At 35.1% G+C, this 19,125-nt stretch overlaps 3 protein-coding genes and 1 long non-coding RNA gene across 4 annotated transcripts; 2 read left to right on the top strand and 2 right to left on the bottom strand.

Annotated features, from left to right (window-relative positions):
* The first annotated feature begins 1,240 nt into the window (after nucleotides 1-1,240).
* BNAC06G05840D lies at nucleotides 1,241-2,156 on the top strand. Its single transcript, XM_013845256.3, has one exon. It carries the CDS (start codon nucleotides 1,611-1,613, stop codon nucleotides 1,815-1,817), a length of 207 nt encoding a protein of 68 aa, XP_013700710.1. The 5' UTR covers nucleotides 1,241-1,610; the 3' UTR covers nucleotides 1,818-2,156.
* A 5,748-nt stretch (nucleotides 2,157-7,904) lies between these two features.
* Nucleotides 7,905-10,249, top strand: LOC106405046 (auxin-responsive protein IAA6). Its single transcript, XM_013845663.3, has 4 exons — nucleotides 7,905-8,553; nucleotides 8,846-8,939; nucleotides 9,080-9,833; nucleotides 9,945-10,249. The coding sequence occupies exons 1-3, from the start codon at nucleotides 8,133-8,135 to the stop codon at nucleotides 9,174-9,176; spliced, it is 612 nt and encodes a 203-aa protein (XP_013701117.1). The 5' UTR covers nucleotides 7,905-8,132; the 3' UTR covers nucleotides 9,177-9,833; nucleotides 9,945-10,249.
* Nucleotides 10,250-10,537: 288 nt separating this feature from the next.
* On the bottom strand, nucleotides 10,538-11,706 carry LOC106404867. Its single transcript, XR_001281168.2, has 2 exons — nucleotides 11,397-11,706; nucleotides 10,538-10,949 (listed from the first exon to the last, which is right to left on the bottom strand). It is a non-coding gene; the product is annotated as an uncharacterized LOC106404867 (long non-coding RNA).
* Nucleotides 11,707-15,493: 3,787 nt separating this feature from the next.
* LOC125588743 lies at nucleotides 15,494-17,224 on the bottom strand. The gene is made up of 2 exons (XM_048760477.1): nucleotides 17,080-17,224; nucleotides 15,494-16,342 (listed from the first exon to the last, which is right to left on the bottom strand). The coding sequence occupies exon 2, from the start codon at nucleotides 16,262-16,264 to the stop codon at nucleotides 15,632-15,634; it is 633 nt and encodes a 210-aa protein (XP_048616434.1). The 5' UTR covers nucleotides 16,265-16,342; nucleotides 17,080-17,224; the 3' UTR covers nucleotides 15,494-15,631.
* Nucleotides 17,225-19,125: the final 1,901 nt, after the last annotated feature.

The raw sequence follows: 19,125 nt of genomic DNA, 5'->3' as shown, positions 1-19,125 counted from the left end.
TAAATTTGTATCATATAAAAATATACATATTAGTTAAATATTGTACATGTTAATGTATTTGAATACTAAATAGACAATGAAGCTACCAATATTTGTTTTGATTAGGGATATTTGCTTGTTTTGATTACTGTTGAATGAACTATGTAAATTAATTGGTTGGTAAGCTGTTAGTACAAAACTATATGTCATGTCTTGAGACTTTTACTCTTATGACATCTTTCTTTTGAGGTTGAGACGTTCATCGGGTTTAGTTGTACGTGGTTGTTGTTTTGATTAAGTTATTTAAAGTAGTTTTTTTTTCATGGTTATATACATGCAGATTTCCTTTTTTTTTATTTGGCCAAATATTAGAAATTATAAATATACCCTACCACTAAAAATATTTCTATGTATATATAATTTAAAAAAAATATTATTCAATGTTTATTTCACCTTGATTAAGACGATAAGTTGAATATATCTTAAACTACAAATCATAAATATTCTCAGTCTTGTACATTTTGTTCTTCAAGTTATTATTACTTTTATTTTCTTTTATACATTTCTCTTAATATTTATGTATGCATCCATAATATTTTTTTAAAAATGATTTTTCATTAACTAATGTATTTATTGTAGTTTTAAATATATTATAGTTTTTGTGCACTTGATTTAATTTTTTTGGTGTTGGTGGCATTTGAAGTGGTTGAGAACTTTAATGGATATTTACTTTGTAAAGGCTTTTAAATCATATAAATATAATATTCAACACACTACTGTTGACTGTTTATATACTTAAAACTCTGACGTAGGTAGTTGCAAATTTGCTGAACTCATAGATTCGTTGCTACTTTATAAATTATCACAAGATAAGATACATAGTGTAAAGATTGCTTTGATGATAATATAACGTCCATATCGAAATGTGTGTGCTTTTTTTATGTACTATATATTAAAAAATAATTAACACATTCAATAATATTAAAGAGTAAAAAGTCATGTCAATTGTTCATAGTATAAGCCCAAAGTTAAACTCAAACCCAACCAAAAAAATAAAACTTAGTACCGAGAAACTCAAGTGATGCGCTGTTTTTCACAGAAGACGGATACGTGTCGGTCTGTCAGAGAGTGAATTTTTACTTGGATAGTTTATGAGAGAGTTAAACATATTTTTATATATATAGATTTTTATTTGATCTAAATTTCTTTTAGTTTTTTAGTGAAGGACATGTTCTTTATTGAGGGCTGTACGTGTGTGTATCTGGTCCAATCTCTCAAAATTTTACTTTCTGAACTCCCCACACGAGTATTCGATTTAACTTTCAATAATTAATTACTCGTCCTCTATTTCATTATTAATTTTTTTGGTGCAAGCTCTTAGCTCTATTTTGTATATTTCATTATTTATAAGCTCAAAAGTTCCACAACACCATTACACCATCCACCACAACTCCAAAAAGAAAAAAAAAAAGAAAAAAAGTTCCACAACACCATAAAACCCCAAAACCACCACTTCTACCATCAAAGAAAGAAAACACAGAGAAACGTTCCTCTCTGAAACCAATCGTGGCTGTATATAAAAGAGTTCTCATTTCCGATTCTTGATAGATCTAAACCTTAATCAAGAAGATATGGTATGTTTCTGTTTCTTGGTGGATCAGAAGAGGAAAGTGAAGCGGAGCAAACCGGCGGCAGGAACTTGCTCACGGTGCGGCCATGGCGCTAGCATCGCCGACATGAAGACGTCGACAAGATTTTGTTTCCTTCCAATTTACTGGAAATCTTGGAGAGCCGTCGTTTGCAGTTTCTGTGGCTCTGTTCTTAAGTCCTACCGTTAAAAGATTTTCCAGTTTATTAACCACTAGATTTTCATTACTATGTTTAACATAAATATAAAATAACATATAAATATATATGTATGTGTGTGGGTAGTATAGAGATCATAGGTTTTCTTTTGAATAAAATTCTACGAGTCTACGTGCAAGAGGATTTTTTTGACATGTTAAAACCTCTTGTAATTATTTAACGGAACTATATGGGTAGGGTCATCGTATATATATAATTAATGAGGGTGAAAGTGATTAGTGTTCTCAATATGATTTTAATAGTGTAAGATGTTATCTAATTTGTATAATTGTTTTCCCGATTAATATTACACAAGAGCTTTTTTGTTGTTAGTTGTTAGTAGCTTGAGTTATTTGTATCCATATATGAAAGTTGAAATGAAATGAGAATATTGGTGTTGGCTAATCTTCTATGTTTATAAACGATGATCAGTTTTAATGACTATAATTGAACCCCAGTACATATTACAATCCATTAATACTGCTGAGTATTCTATATGCTCTATTGTTTTTAGCATTTTTAGCCTAAAAGTGCAAATACCTCAGGCTCCAATATATAAGTTCTTCATGAAAATAGATTATACACGAAAGCCGAAACCAATTTTCTCATATTATATGTACAAACTGTTAAATTTCTCATGTATTAGATGAGATGGGATCTACTACAGAGATCCAGTACTCATTATCCATATAGATTATAGGATCATCCGATTAATAAAATCACTTTAGTTACAACTACCTTTGAATTCAAAGCTCACAATCCATCAAAGAAGAGACAAACATATTCCTTTTAGAACTATATAATTCCTCCGACTATTTCAAATTTAAAATTGTTTTCATTTTCAGTAGCTAGTGGTAATATTTGATCCTTAAGAGTTAGCATGTAGTAAGAAAGAATTCTAACACTCATTACCATGAGAATTGGCTTTGTTCGATCTTTCCCTTTTCCCGGATTAGTCAGGTTCTCCTCCCTTTCACGCTATATATATACAAGTTTTTCTGAAACCCTTTTTTGCTTTCTTTAAGATCTTTTGTTACAACTTGTGAAATGAAATTCTTACAACTTGTGAAATGTTCATGTCATTTCCTCACTTTCACGCTATATACAAGCTTTTGTTAAAAACTAATTACTTACTTTAATAGCTTTTATATATTTTCTTGCAACTTATGATGATACTTTCATGTCACTTTCTTTATAAATTCGAACATGTAGATGGAATCTGACAATTTGGATGCTTAGATCCGATATAATCTGATGAGAACATCATCATGGTTGATGTGTAGTTTAACGGCGTAATAAATAGCGTACCAATTTTTCAACCAGCAATACATTATCACATATAGACACGTTTCCTGTCGGAAACCTTCTCCAAGAGATGAGCAACGTAAAATAACTACGACATGCATTTATTAATCTTCGTTGAAGTTTATTGGTTGAACAATGTTAGGCACACGTTAAGACAAAACAAAAATAACTGATATTTTACAATGTTTTTAAGGTGACAAAGACTATATATATAATGTATCTTTATAGAAGCAAGGACCTAAAGCCATTAATTCGTCAATTTAAAAATATGTGAAATGGTCAATGATCAAAAACATTGTTCAAAACATTAGGAGTTATAAATCTATCATAAATGGTACCGGTAAAAGCCAAATGAATTGAGGAAACACTCATCGTTATTTCTTCACATGCTTCTATCTCTAATGGCCGATAAGCTTTTGTATTTGGTAACTTTGGGCATATTTTTGCTGTTTACGGTGTCACGTGTTTGGTGGGAAACCGCGAACGGACTACAAGGTTAGTATTCACTTTTGTATAGATTTATTTTGTTATGTGCGTAGATAATATAATTTTGATACATGTTTGGTTATGTGTATTGCAGCAGTTTACAGGAGAAAAGAATGGTCTGACAAGCTTTTCGAATCTGGATTTGCATATCTTCGCGTCGGATTTCATGAAGATCAAAAGTATTTTAGGTCCTGTTTTCTCCAATAGATGATAATTAGTACACATACTGTACTTCTCAGTGTCGCGTTTGACTACATTGCCGAACAAATATATATATTTTTTTGAGAAAGGGCATAACAAATTTGTATTTTTAAGTAATGTTCGTATATTTTATTTCGGTTGTCTTGGGCTTCTTCCACGCAAGAGCATCCGCAGCAGCAATCTTAAACAAAGAATTTTTAGAGAAAAAATAATTAAATAATCAGTGAATTCTACCAAAAACTAAAAATTCAATCCTTAAAATCTCTAAATAAAGACTCTTTCTTAGTGAATCCTTGCACTATTTATGAGTTCAGACGACATGTAACAGCCCGTGATTGGTTGATATTTTTTATTTTATCTGAAAAAAAATAATAATTAAAAAATCGAAAAACAATTTTTTTTAGAACTCCAATGAGATATTACTTTGGAGATGCTCTAAAGACGTTCGTGTGTGGTGGATCCGGGTGGGGCACAAAAGTCCAATAGCTTGAGTCAAGCATATAATACAAAAGAAGCTTATACCAGATATATATATTAGAAATTTAAAATAATTATTTGATGTGTTTTATAATTAAGAAAGCTTATTCAAACAGATTCAAATTAGTATTTGAATTAAGATACTGTAAATTCTATTCTCTCTGGCCCATTTATAAGATGCTAGGAAGTTATTTTTTGTTTCATTTTATAATATGCTTTACAAGTTTCTATGAAAAAGTAAAATGTATTTTCATAATAATTTGTATTCTGTATTACTTTTTTTATTGGTTATATTTTTTTACATTAAATATTAACGGATTTTTTTTTTTCAATGTACTAAGCAAAGATAAATATTAGTATGCGCTAAAAAACTATGCACATTAGCCAAAAAATAATACAATGGAATAGATGGGGTTTTTTTTGTTTTAAACCTTTTGAAGTTTTTATAACTTTTAATATTGACCGATATTTCACTTTATATATAAGTTTTTAGTAAATCATCATTATGCTTCAAATCCTCTAACATTAGATTTGATAAATATTAGAAATTAGCTGATGCAATGATATATTTAAATTATTTTTAGATATTGTAATTATCTATATTAAATAGTTAAGACTATTTCTCAATAATGATATATGACTTTTGATCTTATAATATATATGCTTCAAATTTTATTTTTCAATTGTTACTGTTTAAGACAAAAAGAGTTTAGAAAAAAATTTGATTTCTCAAAATTTTGTCTTTTATGTTTGTTTGATCTGATAAACAAAAATTATAATTATATCCATAAAAATTATACTTATAATTGATCGATAAACCCATTGTTTGATAATTATTCATCGCTAATAATAATAATAATAATAATAATAATAATAATAATAATAATAATACAAGGGACGAACAGCCTTAGTCCGAACCTGGCTGCAGTGGAGTGTGGCTTGAGCGCCGACACATAGCCTATCAGATATTTAGGCATGCCATTAACATCAAAAATGTGGAGGAAAACGGATTATGAGCCCTTGATCAACAAAATCCACAAAATATTTCTGTCATGGACTATCTTTTGCACTATCTTTTGCATGTCGCATACAGCTTATTGAATCAATCATAACGAGTACTATAAATTTTTGTAGCTCGCTTTAATTTATCTTGCCTAAGGGATGTATTTATAAAATAGAGAGAATGTGTAGTTCCTTTTTATGGTCTGGATCTCCAACTATCACTAGTAAGGCAAGTTTTTCTTGGGAAGATGTTTTTTATCCTAAAGAAAAGGGTGATTTGGGGCTTCGTCGACTCAGAGATACCTCACATGTATTTTCTTTGAAACTCATCTAGCGTTTATTTTCTCAGTCAGGCTCGTTCTGGATGGCATGGACAAGAAAGTATCCACTCAAGAATGACACATATTGGGATTCAAAGGACAGTGGTTTTGGTTCATGGACTTGGCGCAAATTGTCGAAGCTGCAAACTTTTTGGTCTATGAATTTATACGGTTTGAAATTCAAAATGGCAAATCAGTATCTTTTTGGTTTGATGACTGGCTTGTTATGTGGAAGCTATTGGACATTAGAGGTGATTTGGGAACTCGTTATCTTGGTGTTTTGCGTTCAGCTACTCTTACAGATCCTGCTGGTGATGAGTCCTCTTGGAAGATTCGAGCTAGAGGACATCATCGATATCCTGGATTATATGCCAAGATTGCTACCGTAACCCTTCCTGACATGCATGCTAGTGCAGACAGGGTAGTGTGGAAGAATGATAAGGAGGTCTACACAGATAGTTTCTCTACAACAATGACTTGGAACTCTCTGAAAAGCAAGAAAGACAACGTAATCCGGCGACACCTGGTGTGGTTTAGTCAGGTGATTCCTTGCCAACCTTTTATTCTCTGGCTGGCTTTCCAAAACTGTCTATCTGCAGGAGACAGAATGAGGACATGGTGTATCGACCAAGGATGCATGCTATGCGGTGAAAGAGATGAGACAAGGGACCGTTTATTCTATGCATGCCCTTATTTCATTTACTGTCTGGAGGAATATTGCAGGGAAGTTGCTAGGTGGATGCTATTACCCATGACTGGGATGAAACAGTAGCCACAATGTTACATCCTTCACATAGTAGGATCGATACAGTGCTGAAGAGAATGACATTCCAGACAGTTACTTTAGGCGTCATGGGGGAAACTGGACATCGACAGAGGCAATCACGCGTACCATTGATAAGCTGATACGCAATCGTATCTCCTCTCTTCGTTATGCAAGGGATCATCGATTGGAAGTAACGATGCGAAGATGGTTTGTACTAAGTGTAGAATAATACTCTGGTCACTCTCTTTTTAATAGATTCGCATACATAGACCTTACTCTGTAAATGTTTCATCTTTTGATAAATAAATTTGATATTCAATCAAAATAATAATAATAATAATAATCAGTGTGATTCTTAATCCTCTTATTATGATGTCTGCCTGTTATTATATATTTTGACAAAGTTCATTATCATAATATATATCATCACATATCTGTAAACAATGAAAATTTTAATCTCCTCTATGATTATCAACCAAAAATTATACGGATTCTGGTTGTATATAAGTATAAACGAAAATAAATTTCAACTTGAGAGTCTTTAATTAGTTTCACAAGAATTATTATATAAGGCAAACTAATAATATATTTCAACTTTGAGTGTCAGAGTTCATGCGGTTCCATCATTTGGTTACGCGATGTAGGAACATAGTTGTACTCTTATTTTCATTTGGTAGTGCGCTTCTTCTCAACTACATCACGTGGAAATTAGACAAAAGGATTTTGGGCAGATACGTATTATTAGTGTATCCAGCATCCAGTACAATATAGTAAATGAATTAATGAGATATAAATGCATGGAAACTTGGGAAAGTAGTATAACACTAGGGCTACCAATGTTGTTTGATATGAAGTGGAAATAACGCGTTTGCCTAATGGTTATGAACTTATGATTAAATATTATCTCACATGGACCAACTTGCTGTTCTTCATCATGAAGAGCCAAGTCAATCCAACTCATATTTTTCTTTTCAGATACTTAAACTGCGCATATCAAATGACAAAAGCTATATTAGAGTTCGGATGTGATCGCCAAACTATGTTTTAGAGGAAACTAATTGAGCAAAGAACCCGACATGCGCACGTCACGTCTATTCATGTTACATATTTCGTTTATATGGTCACCTAGGACATTTAAAACTGATTTAAAACTACACTTTACAGTCATTAGAACACAAAACGCATAGGTAATGCTATAGAGCAAGGATTAATATGACAATTTTAATAATTACCAAAAAAGAAGAAGAATAGGAACAATAATAGGCTGAAAACAACATACACATCATAATTTACGAAGTAAAGTTGTAAATAAGCAACGAGTACAAGAATCTTAGATATTCAAACTGAGGACACATGGGATGTTTGGGAAGGATTTCTTCAATTGGATATCAGGAGGGTTACCGAAAAATCTTTTCAAAACCTAACAAATATTAACAGCCTTTAAGATCTCAGTTCCCTTACTTTAACTCTTTTATAAACAAGGACCCAACTTATGTCTCTCATGTGACCAACACCACATTCTCATTTGACCTGTCATTGGTCTAACCTTGTCTTCCTCCACAAAGCTAAATAGAAAGAATTAAACACTAATAATTTTGAAATTATATCCCACGTGTCAACATATTGTTGGGCTTTGTTGAACCAACTAAACAACACATAAAAACACAAAGGCATTACATAACCATCATTTGCACCAAGAGAATAATCAAAATTCCATATAACCAGAGGCGAAAAAAGAAATAAAAATACAAATGGCAAAGGAGGGTTTAGGACTTGAGATTACAGAGCTAAGATTGGGGCTTCCAGTAGATAACAACGGTGAAAGATTAGTTAGCGGATCGAAGAAGACAAAGAGGGTGTTCTCGGAGATGATGATATCATCATCACTAGATACTGACGGTGCAAACAGCGTCGTTTCGTCTGTGGACATTGTCACCCGTGAGGTAGAGGATGACTCTGTACCGAAGGATAAGAGTCAGGCGGTAGGGTGGCCACCTGTGTGTTCTTATAGGACAAAGAAAAACAACAATAAAGAATTATCGAAAGCGATAGGGTACGTGAAAGTGAGCATGTACGGTGTGCCATACTTGAGGAAGATTGACCTTGGTTCCAGCAAGGGCTATACTCATCTAGCCACCGTTCTTGAGAAACTCTTCGGCTGTCTTGGTCTAGGTTAGTCCTGTTCATTTCCGTAGTTATATTGTCATGATGGAGAAAATAATCCTTCGTATTGAGTCGGATATGAGATTTAGGAAAACACAAACATTTTTAAGTTGATCATAAAATAAAAATTCGACAATTTGGAAGTTATGCGACCTATATAGGATAGTTCTCTCTGAAGTTTGAGGTCCAAAATAAATGTTCCATTCGGTTGTACCCAGAACCGGATCCTATTGTCCTGCTCATTTCCATCACGATTATCAAAAAATTATGACTTGGAGCCTTTTGCATATAAATTTTGCAGGAGTAGCATTGAAGGAGGGGGAGAAATTTGAATACGTTATTATATACGAGGATAAGGATAGAGATTGGATGCTCGTCGGAGATGTTCCTTGGCAGTACGTTTATATAACCCTACATTAATTATATGATCATATTTTGCTTGCATTAATATCGATTATTAACTTTATTGAAATAAAAAAAGCCACATGCAAATTTTTCTTTTTAAAAGATTGAATTTTTATTTTAATGTTGGCAGGATGTTCAAAGAGTCATGCATGAGGCTGAGGATCGTGAAGAGATCAGATGCAACCGGTTTTGGTCTGCAGCAAAATTTATCATTGCAACTCGAGTAAAAATTTTATGCAATTTACAAAAGAAAAACTTGAGTAAAATTGTCCATTACAGTAGATTTTCAAGAATTTAATTTTTTTTTTGATGATCATGGTGGATAAGAGAAATGTTTGCTTCAAGAATAAATAAATTTATTGATGATCATAGTGTATCACATTGTATGTTTTATATTTACCTTTAACGGTTTTTTTAGTCTCACGTAGACTAATAGATCAATACAATATAAGTTTTTTTTTTTGTAATAATCAAGTTGTATTATTGCCGTATCCTATACATGGAATATGTTATAGTTTTCTTTTCTGCCGATCCAGAAAATCAGATTTTCTTCTTTTGTAAATGAAGTAATTAAATTGTAGAAACCTATGAACCTTCTCAAATCATTTAAATAAAAAAAGTTTTCACATGCACGTAAAGTTGGATGAAGGTTCTAACTACTTTGTCGGTCCAAATAAATGATGCATATCTTTATTAAATGATCATATCAAAGTAGGTAACAGATTTGAAGTTTATATATACTTCATGCAAAACAATGAATCCAACCCCTTAGCTTATCGTCAAGACACCGAAAAGAGAAAAATGAAGGCACCTTCACAACAGGACATGGTTTACTTCGACCACATCAAGAAACGGCAAGATAATAAAGGCTGTTTATACGCAACGTACGTACTAGTATAGACTCTTCTCTATCTTTTGTTTGTCTTGTAAATTCTTCTCATGATTTTTCATTTTTGTAGTTTTTGATGAAATCAATTGGATATATGTTGTTGCAGGCTTTACGGATTGTTCTGTTGCTGTTGCTGCTACGAGACATGTGATTGTTGTTGCTGCGTCTGATTCTTATGATCATCTTATAATAGTATTATCTTTATGTGTCCCTGTTGTTTTATCCAAATCTTTTCTATGTAATAAAGCGCCACAAATGCGAGAAGTTGTTTTTGGGTTAATTCGGGTTAAGTTTTGGGAATGGATAATTTCAGTTTGGTTTGGTTAGGTTCGGTTCTAATTTAATCCGAGGGTGGTTTGGTTCTATATTAAAATATGTAATAAAAATTAAATAAAGAGATTTTTAATTATATTATATAGATTTGTATACTTTATTGTTTTGTGCATCAGTGCATGAAGTTAGATCATCATTAACCCACAAACCCCATTAGAATCTCTTAATTGATATTTTAGTAATTAAATGTAATTAAGAACTCTAGTTAAGAAAAACCTTAATTTTTCACTCCAATGCTAGTTTCCTATCTAGAGGTTCTTAAAAAAAAAAAAAATCATCATCATCAGTTTGATTTGTCTTTCCTCAAGAAGATCATCATCATCAGTTTGAAAGTAGTAAGAAGAAAAAAAAAGAAGACAAGAGAAGTAAAGCAGATAAGTAAAGCTCAAGACTTTATAGAGAATCAAAGACTAATGAACCATCAAACAATTCTACACGATCTTCCAACTTAAAAAGCGTAGCCATGTTTCCTAAATCATACACAGAGAAAACAACAACAACAACAAAAGATACTACACTAAACGCTTCACCTTCCTCAGGATCATCATGCCCATTACATAAGCAGAAAACAGAAACTAAAGATAAACCATCCTCCACACTGGAATCCCAAACTACATGTCTTTTTCTGAAATTCGATATATAGGTAATCGAAAGAGAGAGACAAACCTAAAGGCAAGTTGATCAACAGCAGTTTTGCCAAGGCAAGTGGCACCACCTTCAACGAGAGTAGAAACCACCGGACATGTTGAAGAAGCAGCTTCATGGGTCCTGACCAAGTCTGGATGAAGAAAGAGAAAGCTCAGCATTTTGAACCTTTTGCAAAGTTAAAAAGTTCATACACGAGAATGAGATATGTGCATATCTCATTAGATATATATATATTTACTAGTCAATCAACATATCCATAGTTCTTTCTTTCTCTATATATAAAAGTATATGAATCTCTTCTTGCTGACGTATGTTTATATACCTTTAACAAATACATGAAACAATGGAATTTTCGTTTACTCTGTTGCAATTATATCATATAAAGATATAGACTTTGAATGAGACAGAATGAATGAAACCACATCTGAATATGACAATACTTTCTTCCAAAACTATGTATAAGAATTTATTTTATTTTCAGTGTACACACAAATTCCCACAGTACAAGATTCGTCATTTCCTATCATTCATCTTTCTCAAGAAAGAGGAAACCAGACGAAGAAGAAAAAACACTTACTGGATCAACTATGAATGATGTGTGGTGGACGTTGTCGTCTCACTTGATGCTGAGGCCGCACTCGTACCACTCATACCACTCATAACGCTCCCTCTCAGCTGGCGGATCTTGGCATCAACATGAGCCGTGGATCTCTCTCTTGTCCACATACGTTCGTGGATGAGAAGCCTTGGGAGGAGCAGGCTGCGGCGGAGGGAGGAGCAGGCTGCGGCGGAGAGACCCAAGAACGAGAAACACAAACCCAGATTTCTTTTCCTCTCAATGCGTTTTCTTCTCCTATCAACGCGTGTCCAACAAGAAACGTTTCTTCCTTCCCCTGATTACGATCCGTCTCTTACTTTAATATCTACTAGACCCTGATCCGCACGCCAGCGCAGATATGAATTTTCAGTTTTTAATTATTTATTTTATTAAATGATGTATTTGTAATATTCGTTCATATTATATACATTAAGTAATTTTTTTTTGCATCTTAAACTATCTATTTTTTTACGAATGTGTGATATCACATAAAAAAAAATGAGTATAGAGTCAATTAGATAATTTTAAAAACAGAAATTTTTCTTTCGTGTGCGATATCATAAAAATAATGATCCGCTCAGTTAACAAAAATCATGATTATTTTATGTGTAATTTTTTTTTTTATTTTGACCATTTTCTTAAAACTATATTAAATTTTACATATTTTAATTAGAATATTTTTAATATCTTCACCTTTTTATTTGAAATGCAACTCAATATATTTTTAACAATTATAACAAAATATTTAAAAATATTTTTAGAATTTGTTTGAAAAATATGAAAATTAAATTTTAAATTAAAATCATCCTAAAATATGATAAGTTTTGATGTAAACGAAACTCAAATTATGTCAAAAATAATGATATTCAATGATAATAATAATTTCAATTGATTATTTTTTAAAAAATACATTTATAAAAATATTGTTTGAAAGAAAATTCATTTATCTTTCAAATATAAAATGAAAATATTATAATTAAATAATAAAAAATATAAATAAAAACCATAAATTTAGCAAATGACAACTGAGTTATATTATGCTAAAAAAAATTTTCTAACAATTTATCAAATGACAAATGAGTTATGAGCAAATAATACCATATAATTTTTAAAAACATAGCCATTCTTAAATATTTTTTGAATAAATAATTATTTTTAAATTTAATCAACTGAAAATAATATCCGTACAATTGTGTGAGTCAAATTCTAGTTTTATTGATGCATGTTATGTACTAGTGCTGCATGTTTTAGGTAACATTTTAATGATGCACGTTTTTAAAAATCTCCATTATTAAAATTATGCACGTAAGGATAACTCATGAGTTTTTTTGGTTGATTAAATGACATTGTGTCCAAATTTATTTAAGGATATTTCATTAAGGTAACTGAAAAAGACAAACAAAAAAATATGAAGTTTAAATTCATTTAAGCATATTTCATTAATGTAACTGAAAAAACAAGTAATAAATTAGACAATTTTATTCGTTTTATGATATTTCATAAATGCAACTGAAAAAGACAAGCAAAAAAAAAGGGAGTTTAATTAATGAAGTAATAACATTTTCAAATGAGTACTTCTCTTTTAATAATATAGATTTTTTTTTTTTAATTTCTAATTATCCTTTTTTTTTTAGCGAACTACTTGATTAAAAGCGAAAAGGGAGTTACACTCCAACAGGAGGGGTCACAAGGAGGCTTAAGGAAGCCTTAGCTAGGGAGCCTGCTACAACATTACCCAAACGGGGAACAAAAGAAAAAGAGATAGATTCAAACCGACAACACAAAACTCTAATATCAAACATGATACTTTGCAGGAGCACCGTTGAAGAGGAGGAGTTGAGGAGGTGGATGAGAGACTTCGAATCAGAGAAGACATTCAACTGAGAGAAATCATTAGCGACTGCATCCGAAAGGGCAGCCTTTACCTCAAGAGCTTCTGCCACTATGGGTGCAGCTACATGACGACGGTTAGAAGAGTGGTGTTTCAGCTCCACACCTGAGGGGGTAGAGAAGACCCAGCCGTGTCCACTATGTCCGGAGATAGGGTCCCAAGCTCCATCAGTGAAGCAACTCAGGCCCCGTGCTGATTGTGGGACAGTAGCCTTGCGAGGGGTGTGTGTGTGGGGGCATTTGGTACCCCGATAGGCCTCCTCCCAGTTCCGAGCATCCTTTAAAACTTTTAAGACCAGCTCCGCTTCTGTCCATGACTTGTCTTCGAAGATCAGCATGTTCCTGGCTTTCCAAAGGTGCCAGTATAGCCAGGGATAGATTGGGGAGATACCAATCCCGGTAGGAGGGAGATTTACCATCCGGGAATTGCTAATAAGGAGCTCTCTTACAGAAGACACATCTAGTACTTCGGGTTTGCCCAAGGCAGGAATACGATCCCATACACGGGTAGCGAAAGGGCATGTGAGGAAGAGATGAAGAGGGGTTTCAAGGTCGCCACATCTCTTACATTTTGCCTCAGCTAGGAGCCCCCTGGTGAGTAAAACAGAGCCGACTGGAAGTGCTCCATTCATTGCCCGCCATAAAAAAGTTTGAATCTTAGGTGGCGTGTTTAGGTTCCATACACATCTTTTCCAGGGGTAGTCTACTGCAGCGTGGTTCAGTGTTGACTTCCTAGCAATTGCATAACCAGACTTGGACGTATACAATCCGGAAGCATTAGGGAGCCAGCACAACTCGTCTTTTTTATTGAAGGAACTAGGAACCATTTGCAGAATACAGTCCTCATATTGAGGCAAATGCTGTCTGATAGCAGCAACATTCCAATCATTGGAGGTAGGTAGGAGAAGGTCTGAGACACACATTACCTGACTCTCCCTAGAGGGAGCCGGTCCCATCGGCATTAGAGGTGAGGAAGGAGAGAGCCAGGGTTCAGACCATATATTAATCGATTCTCCATTTCCCACGTTCCAGCCAAGACCAAGCTCAAGTAAGTCACGACCCCACAAGATTCCTCGCCATCCATGCGATGCAGATGATGGGCAAGTAACGCCCCGGATGGAAGAGTCTCGGCAATACTTCCCTAGTAATGTTTGCGCCAGGAGGGACCGGGGATCACAGATGAGTCGCCAAGCAATCTTTGCTACGAGGGACTGATTGTAGCATTCAATGTCTCTAAAGCCCAACCCTCCTAGCGATTTTGGGAGTGTAAGCTTAGACCATGCGACCCAACATATCTTCCTCACATCGGGTTTCGAGTCCCACCAGAACCGCGTGAGGATTGATTGGATTTGTTTACAGAGAGAACCCGACAGTCTGAAACATGACATAGCGTAGGCAGGGATAGCAGTGAGGATTGACTTGAGTAGAACCTCTTCCCCCCCCCCCCCCCCCCCCCCCCCCGAAAGAAATCGTGTCGACCAACTCAAGACCTTTTGGCGGATCCGGTCGATAATACTGTTGAAAATGTCGCGCTTTCATCTGCCGAAGTGCTCGGGAAGGCCCAAATATTTCCCTATGCCACCCTCTTTATCAATAGATAGGGTGAGCTTTACTCTGTTTTTTGCTGGCAGGGGGGTCTTAGACGAGAAAGTAATCGCCGACTTGCTGAGACTTATACACTGACCGGAAGTTCTTTCATATTTAGCAAGGATGGCGAGAAGATTTGAGCAACTTGACTGATCTGATCGAGTAAAGAACATGGTGTCGTCCGCGAATAACAGATGGTTGATCGAGGGGGCAATTACGGGCAACTTTAATTCCCGGTAAGGTCCCTGCCTCTTGAGCCTTGCTACATAGGCCCGATAGAACTTCAGTGCAGAGTATGAAGAGGTAAGGTGATACGCCCTAAATTAGAGAAGGATCACTCAATCGGACTTAAGGGATATGAACTCGCCAAAAGGGAGAACTGATGGATTGAATGGTGACACAATGGGTTGCGGATGGCCCAATGATACTACCAGACTTCAGTTGGTGCTTGATATGACTCACAAGTCCACCAAAAGAAGGATTTCTAAACGTTGCCTGATATGACGCACAGGTCCAACGAATTAGAGGCTATTTACTCGGAGATAACCTCACCAAGAAACAAAGAAGTGTTCTACAAAGAACAAATAGATAACCTCAAATAAAAGGGGAAAAAGCTTATCTTACTTCGTGGTTCTTAGGCCCTATATATAGGATTACAAGTTGTAGAAATCCAAAGAAGAATGTGCTAAAAACAAGACATAGAAACTAGAAATGAAGACTTTGACTAAAGACCGAAATTAATGATTTTTGTTGAATTCTTTTTCCCATGCACGACCAAGACTTCCTTGCTGATTCCCTCTTGGCATTCTTGATGAGAATGGGCTTGAAATGGACTGAGGAAAGGTCTGGTCGAATTTGGTGTAAAACCGACCCAAATTGAATTTGTTATGAATTTTTCTTTGGGCTGAAAAAGGCTCATTTCGCCCAGCAACTAAACCAGCTCCATCTTCAGTGTCACTTAGCTCATTCAGCTCCAAGCTAGTATCACTTAGCTCACTCAGCTCATCCAGCTCATCTACTATCACTTCAGCTGGTTTCAGCTCAAGCATACTCTCTTCAGCTGGTTCCAGCTCGTCCTCAGTCTCATCAGCTGGTTTTAGATCAGTATCCTCACCATTAATCCATCCTAGTTTGTCCTTTGTTGAAGAATCATCTGGCTCAGCCATGGTCGCATCATCCTGGCCCGGGTCTATGATCCGAGGCGCATCATTCTCTCCCTCTTGAAAAGGATTTGACCTCAAATCCATTTTACCTGTATCAAAAGGAAATGAATCAGACAAAAAGAATTTAAAAATCATGTAAAATTTAGTGAAGGAAAATTTTGGAAAGAAACTTCCTTGGAGTTTTGAAGTTGGTTTCCTCGAGTACATGCATCTCCAAGTCTTAAACTGATAAGCACGATCTCTGCTTCTGTTCCTGACACCTCTTGGAGACTGATCCTGTTTATCCTGGACACTCAAAACAAATATTAAAATACCAGGATCATATGTACAAGACAAGTATTTGTTCAGATCATAAACCAAAGTTTCTTTCCCTAGAACATGTAGCACACGTTTCAGATCATCATGAAGCCTATCAAAGTAAGTCTTGTACACCAGAATGGTATCAGGGCACGTGATAGCACAGTTCCTAAAGAACAAATTCAAATCATGCGCAAGTTTCTCAGATTTAGAACACAAAAGATTAAGTTCAAATTGAGAATTTCTTATCCAAGGCTCAGCATGTTTATCAAAGAAGGTGTTGTAAATCAGAATGTTTTCAAAGCATGAACTACCATAGAACATTTCCAAAACGTGCCTAACTTGATCAGATTCAGAACACAAAACTTTTAGTTCAAGATCAGATTCAGAATAAGAATGGACAGGTTTCAAAACAGAATCACCACAAAAATCGGTTTCAGCTTTATGTGAATTCTGTTCCAGCAATGTGCTAACCATAAAATCTTCCAAAGCATATGAGGATGCAAACAAAATTCCAGTGATCAGTTCATGTCCATAAGATCTCAGACTAAAGCTATTTTCTTTGAAGACAAATGAATCAAACGATTTTCTAGAGCAGAAAACTAGTTGTTGTAAATCAAGCTCAAATGACTTTTCAAGATGATCAAGACCAGAAAGTTTTATGTCATTGGAACTGACTTTATCAAACAGATCAGGCACAGAACTGATGATACAAAGTTCCTTACAGTGCTCTTTGAACAAAGGTGTAGGAGCTGTGCCGGGATCAAAGCAAAGTTGGTTCTCCATGATGATGGATGTTACGCTTGGTGCTTCCGCTTCAAAGGTTGGACCAGGTTCGTCTTCCTCATCAAATATGGGACCTAGATCATCGTCCATGGGTCTCTTGGTGCCAAGAAGCAGTCCTTGATGTGAGTAGTCGAATGGTTCTTCCTTAAAATCCGGTGAAAATAGAACAAGACTACTCGGATGCTCCGGTTCAAAACAGGTTAGTCCATTAGTCTCTTCATCATCAAACATAAAATCAGATTTTGGAGATGGAAGATCACATTCATCCTCACAAATGATCAAACTTTCAATCGTCTCTTCATCATACTCATCAAAAATTGGTAAAGAATCTGAAAAATCTTTTTGATCTGCAAGGTTGTTTTCAGGTTTACCTTTGGGTTTTTCATTGATGAATAAGGATGGCTTAGCTACAGATGCACGTGTGGTTGTGCTCTTCTTTTGGATCTTGCTGACATCCTTGAGGGCTTTCACCACACTCTCCACAAGGTTGTCACAAAACTGTTGGGCTTCAAACTGACTGAAAAGCTTTCTTTGATCAGCTTCAAAGATCTTAACCTGAAAATTCTCAACACAAAAGGTTAACAGATAAAAATAATCCTCACACTCTCAAGTGTTTGATTTCACCCACACAAGTATTTCTCTCAGATTTTAGTGGTCACTCAAGAGTTTCCTCTCAAAGTTCTAAGAGAACAAATCAAATAACCCAATGGATTTCTCCAAGCAAGCAAGAGATGAACACAAGATAGAAATATAAGAGAATTGGTTTTGAAATCCGTATTAACCACTCCAAGGCTGGATTTCTCCTCAGCCAGCAGGATTTCTCTTCCACCACCTAGCCAAATAAATCAAACTTTTTGTTTTCTTTTCTCTTTTTTTTTGATAGATTATTTTTTTTTTCTTTTCTTTTCTCTTTTTTTTTTTTTATAGAAGAATGGCGATAGGTAAGGTAGTGGCCCGGATTTGAGATAGAAAGATGAAGAAGAAGTGTTTAGAAATGGAAGATGAGAAAGATGGATAGATAGTACCGGTTGAGTGGCTCTGATACCACTTGATACGCCCTAAATTAGGGAAGGATCACTCAATCGGACTTAAGGGATATGAACTTGCCAAAAGGGAGAACTGATGGATTGAATGGTGACACAATGGGTTGCGGATGGCCCAATGATACTACCAGACTTCAGTTGGTGCTTGATATGACTCACAAGTCCACCAAAAGAAGGATTTCTAAACGTTGTCTGATATGACGCACAGGTCCAACGAATTAGAGGCTGTTTACTCGGAGATAACCTCACCAAGAAACAAAGAAGTGTTCTACAAAGAACAAATAGATAAACTCAAATAAAAGGGGAAAAAGCTTATCTTATTTCGTGGTTCTTAGGCCCTATATATAGGATTACAAGTTGTAGAAATCCAAAGAAGAATGTGTTAAAAACAAGACATAGAAACTAGAAATGAAGACTTTGACTAAAGACCGAAATTAATGATTTTTGTTGAATTCTTTTTCCCATGCACGACCAAGACTTCCTTGCTGACTCCCTCTTGGCATTCTTGATGATAATGGGCTTGAAATGGACTGAGGAAAGGTCTGGTCGAATTTGGTGTAAAACCGACCCAAATTGAATTTGTTATGAATTTTTCTTTGGGCTGAAAAAGGCTCATTTCGCCCAGCAACTAAACCAGCTCCATCTTCAGTGTCACTTAGCTCATTCAGCTCCAAGCTAGTATCACTTATCTCACTCAGCTCATCCAGCTCATCTACTATCACTTCAGCTGGTTTCAGCTCAAGCATACTCTCTTCAGCTGGTTCCAGCTCGTCCTCAGTCTCATCAGCTGGTTTTAGATCAGTATCCTCACCATTAATCCATCTTTGTTTGTCCTTTGTTGAAGAATCATCTGGCTCAGCCATGGTCGCATCATCCTGGCCCGGGTCTATGATCCGAGGCGCATCATAAGGAGACAGCGGATCACCTTGGCGGAGGCCGCGT

Source organism: Brassica napus, chromosome C6, assembly GCF_020379485.1.
Source record: "Brassica napus cultivar Da-Ae chromosome C6, Da-Ae, whole genome shotgun sequence".
Taxonomy (NCBI): Eukaryota; Viridiplantae; Streptophyta; class Magnoliopsida; order Brassicales; family Brassicaceae; genus Brassica; species Brassica napus.
Note: the sequence above shows the minus strand (reverse complement) of the source record. Positions and strands in the feature narration are given on the sequence as shown.